At 40.9% G+C, this 4,479-nt stretch overlaps 1 protein-coding gene across 1 annotated transcript; it reads left to right on the top strand.

Moving 5' to 3' along the window:
* The first annotated feature begins 234 nt into the window (after positions 1-234).
* On the top strand, positions 235-2,960 carry LOC146967693 (sterile alpha motif domain-containing protein 9-like). Its single transcript, XM_085762282.1, has 3 exons — positions 235-335; positions 1,627-1,702; positions 2,022-2,960. Exons 1-3 carry the CDS (start codon positions 235-237, stop codon positions 2,958-2,960), a joined length of 1,116 nt encoding a protein of 371 aa, XP_085618408.1.
* The last annotated feature ends 1,519 nt before the right edge of the window (positions 2,961-4,479 follow it).

The following is a 4,479-nucleotide window of genomic DNA, read 5'->3' as shown; positions in this document are numbered from 1 at the left end:
TGCACAGTCAGCATGTACAATGATATTGTACCAAAGTTAAATAAATTGTTTGATGATGTTGTCAATATCCCACACAAGTACAGCCCTTGTGCAAGTTTGACTAAGCCGCAAAATATTGCTCAAAAATGCATGTAATGATGTGTTTGTATAAAGTATCACTATTTACAGAACAATCTCTCTCTCTCTAGGAGATAATGATAGAAAGTCATGGATGCCAGCCCAGACAGAGCAAAGATGGATGTCAAGCCGAAGAATAACGAGAGTACTTCAAGCCGTCTCTCTATGATGAGTGACCTCTCCAGAGAGGAGCCTCTATATTTCAGCGAAGAGGAAAGGTATGATTGGAATTAATGTCATTATTTTTCCACTGTATCATGCTTAATTAAACCAGGCATGCACACTCCGAGCGCAACACCATCGTTTAATGATCCATTCCAGCATTACAATGGACTATAATATAAAGAAGGGGTTAACAGAAACAGGAAACTGGCAGCATTGATGTGCAGCGCCAACATCCATTCATGAGGAACTGAAGTTGCAATCCTACCCAGAATTAGTGGTGGTGTTCCAAGTGTGTATTCTATCAATATGCAATGGCACCACATAATCTAAAAGAACACATATTCATGTTGGCATAGAAACTTCTTAACCACAACCTACCAACATTGGTTCCAGTGTAATGGGCACAAGCAAAACACCCTGTAACCCTTTATGTTACCACAGACCTTCAAATCACAAATTAATTGAGTTGTCAAAACAACTTAAAACACAAGATTTGACTAACAACCTTAAACTTTTAAAAGCAATCTGTTGTGCAAACGGTTCATTTCGGTTATTAATTACTGTACCACACTTAAGTAGCCCAACCCAACTTATTACATATTTCAAAGCACTAATTGTTATATACTAAATTAACTGCAACAGAACAATAAGTAATAATTAATATAATAATAATAATAATTAAAAGTAATTTATCCAGGAGACAAAAACCTGTTACCCTGAACACTTAAAGCAGAAGTAAGCGGAATATTTGTGTTAATATAAGTCTTAAATAGTTATATCTTCCGACGGCAATCACTTACATAAAGTGTGTGGTCCGAAGCACGGGTCTGTCAGTCACTCTGCTCTGCTGTAAGCTGAGGAGAAAAGGTCTTGTATACTTCCTTGTATCCTACAAGCTTTATCCAATGAGGAGAGAGAACGGCATGAAGGGCTGTGTGTGCAGCCAAGGGATGCGCGTGAATGTGGTGATGTAGGGACGAGGACCAATAGATCAACGACGAGGGCGGGGGCTGCTAACTAACAAAGTTAGCCAAAACGACCGGATCACTTACTTCTGCTTTAAAATAATCCACATTGTAAAGACAGGTGCTTTTTTGTAGCTGTATGTTAACATAACTTTCTGTAATTCATAAAATCATTTGATCTTACATACGGCATTGTCACGGCCTTTTACATCAGGACATGCTGTTGTGGTTGTTTTGTGTGCTGTGCCAGATGTGCGTCTGTCCTCTCCTGTGTGCTTGTCTGCAATTAGTGTGTGTGCTCTAAGTTGCAGGACCACATGACTGGGGGCATGTGAGCTGATTGGTTTCCTTTGTTTATAATTTGTACTGTATCTTCCAGAAGATCTCCATGTGCCGAGACAGACATGATGGATGCTTGTGAGTCACTGAAGAGTGATGTGTCAATGGAACTGAGAGTAAACCTTAACTCTGGAAATGAAGAAGCTAGGCAAGTCTCCTCATAACTAATGAGTAACAACAACATTTTTGTTGTAAAGTCATGTATGTATATTGACTGATTACCTTTATGAAACAATATAATTTGATATAATTAAATGTAGTTCGTATTATTAATTTACAGGAATGAAACACAAGTCCCAAGACAGTCCCCTGTTGGCAGGCCCCAGGTATTTTATAGCTGTTCTGTCTTAATAACAGCAGTTTTTATTTGGAAGGAAATTGCTGTCACAATATCTAACACTGATTGTTCACTTACTCAACCATCTTGGTGTACAGGAAGAGTGTGACCTCAAACTCCCACCACTGATTGAGGACTGGACCAAAGAACACGTCAGAGATTGGCTGATGAATACCCTTAGAGTACCACAGAAAATTGCACAAAATCTCTATGACCAGGAGTTGTCAGGCGCTTGCTTGGTCTCCTATCAGAAAAATGATTTGTTAGAACTAGGTGTTCCAGGAGCTCCAGCAATACAAATAATGCGACAGGTGGAGAAGTTCAAGAGACCTTTTGGACCACATGTGAGAACACCAAAGAGCCAAGAAATGGAGATTGTGTCTGGAAATATGGATGTATCTATGGAAACTGAAACAGTGTCATCAGACTCAGGAATTCAAAGTCTAAGCTCTGTTCAAATGATAAAGATGGCAACAAAAAGAATAAGATCGGTAATAGATCAAAAAACAACAAATGACACACGATTACATACTGACATTACTGCCGAAACATTTCTACAATTAAAGAGATCAATATGTCAGTTTCGGCCCTTTGATAAAAGCAACACCAACACTTTCTACGTAGAAAATAACATTCTTCCTCCAGTAGCTGGTCCAAGTAATCTTCTTGACCCTGTGCATGAGTATCAGCTTCTCCCTAGTGCAAATGAAGCAAGTGAAAGAGAGATTCTTTATGAATTCACAAAAGAAGTATTCAGTTTTGCTGCAAGCTGCATTAATTCACGAACCAATGGCACAATTCATTTTGGAGTGCAAAACCAGCTAGGACAGGGACATGGTGAAATAGTTGGGCACAAGATCACCTCTTTTGAGAAATATAATGAGATGTTTGAATCATGCCTGAGTGAATACTTTGAAGAAAAACATGTAAATTCCGCCAGAATGTGCATCAGACCTCCACATTTTGTACAGGTTCAATCCCAAGATGGAACAACTTCAAACAAATGGGTGATTGAGGTTGATGTAGTTCCAACTTAGGCCCCATCCACACGAACCCGGGTATTTTTGAAACCGTGTGTTTCTCTACACGGTTTCGCCGTTCGTCCACACGTAACCGCAGAACGTGGCTCCTGAAACCGGAGTTTTTTGTAACCGGAGTCCAGGGTGAACTTTTTCGAAAACTCCGGTTTCAGCTTCACGTGTGGACAGGAAAACCGCAGTTTCTTGGTTCCTTGTCGACATTGTTTGACGTCACACTGTGCGACGGTAAATAGTATATAGTAGTATCCATGGAGACCAATGTATCACTCTCGACTTGACCAGCTGACGGAGTTGCATTATGGAAGCCCAAATACTGCTATTAAGTAACTTGACAGCGCTGTGTGTGTGTCTTACACAACTACTAAGCCACATCCAACAGGAGAGGCGTCGTCGTAATCTACTAACGACACTGCTCCTGCTTCGTACCCCGCACCGGCACCGACACCGACGACGCGCCCGCCCGCGGAGGTTTTGGATGAGGCCAGGTCGGACCTCCAGTTGGTGGGACAATTTTGAAAGTAATGTTGTTGTGAAGGAAGAGTGGCGTGAAAATTTCCGCATGTCAAGGCAATCACTGTTGTCATTGAGTGAGCTGCTTCGCCCGTATATTGAGGGGCAGACGACCACAATGAGGTCACCGGTCGGCGTCGTCAAAAAAGTCGCCTGCACACTGTATCATCTGGCGGATGAAGGGAGACTACGGAAGACTGCCAACGCTTTTGGACTGTCAAGACAGGTCGTCTCCAAAGTCCTGCGTGAAGTGTGTGAGGCTATAACTGTGCACTTGGGCCCTGTGTACATACAGTTGCCTTTCACTGAGTCCAAAGTCAAGGAACTGACGGAAGGCTTTCACCAAGCATATGGCATCCCGCAGTGCATCGGTGCAGTCGACGGGACACACATTGAAGTAAAGCAGCCATCCTCAATGTCGATGGATTATATGAACAGGTGAGCCAACATTTCACTGTACATTGTACCTGGGTGTTTCTGTAACTACAGTAGTAACGTTAAATGTTTGTGTTCATAATAGCTTTTAAACACAAACGATGTGTCACAACATCCTAACTGTCCGTTATTAACTGTATGTTATTAACTTATTTTAACCGTCAGAGTTTTCAATATAAACAGGTAGACCTAGGCTAGAAATGTATATAATCTAATATAATTTTCATCTGTAACATGTTAATTGTTTGTGATTTCCTATCCTATGGGATAACTCATCAGTCATTATGCAATTTTACTGCAACGTTCAGTATAAAGAGCAAGCTGCTGTGGTTTATGTTTATGTTTATTAAAGACTCCCATTGGCTGCTGGGCTTTCCAGCTGCTACTCTCCCTAATGCTGCAGAAATGACAGTTTTGCTAATATTGCAGATAAATGGCACCTAGTAAGGTCTGCTATGTCAGCTTTGACTCTTAACATCTGATTTACAAATGACTGTAGTTGCAGAAACACCTGTTAAAATTATGCAAGTGACAAATAAATCGAGTTTTTTTTTTAATTCAATATCAGCGG

The sequence above is a fragment of the Trachurus japonicus genome, chromosome 19 (genome assembly GCF_045865225.1).
Source record: "Trachurus japonicus isolate A0001 chromosome 19, Traja_1.0".
Taxonomy (NCBI): Eukaryota; Metazoa; Chordata; class Actinopteri; order Carangiformes; family Carangidae; genus Trachurus; species Trachurus japonicus.
This window is presented reverse-complemented; position numbering and strand designations above follow the sequence as displayed.

Bases quoted from the DNA above. Each gene is read 5' to 3' on its own strand.
- LOC146967693 (XM_085762282.1), top strand. From the start codon at position 235: ATGGATGTCAAGCCGAAGAATAACGAGAGTACTTCAAGCCGTCTCTCT. The intron at 336-1,626 runs GTATGATTGGAA...TGTATCTTCCAG, and splicing joins TATTTCAGCGAAGAGGAAAG to AAGATCTCCATGTGCCGAGA. The intron at 1,703-2,021 runs GTAAACCTTAAC...CTTGGTGTACAG, and splicing joins ATGTGTCAATGGAACTGAGA to GAAGAGTGTGACCTCAAACT.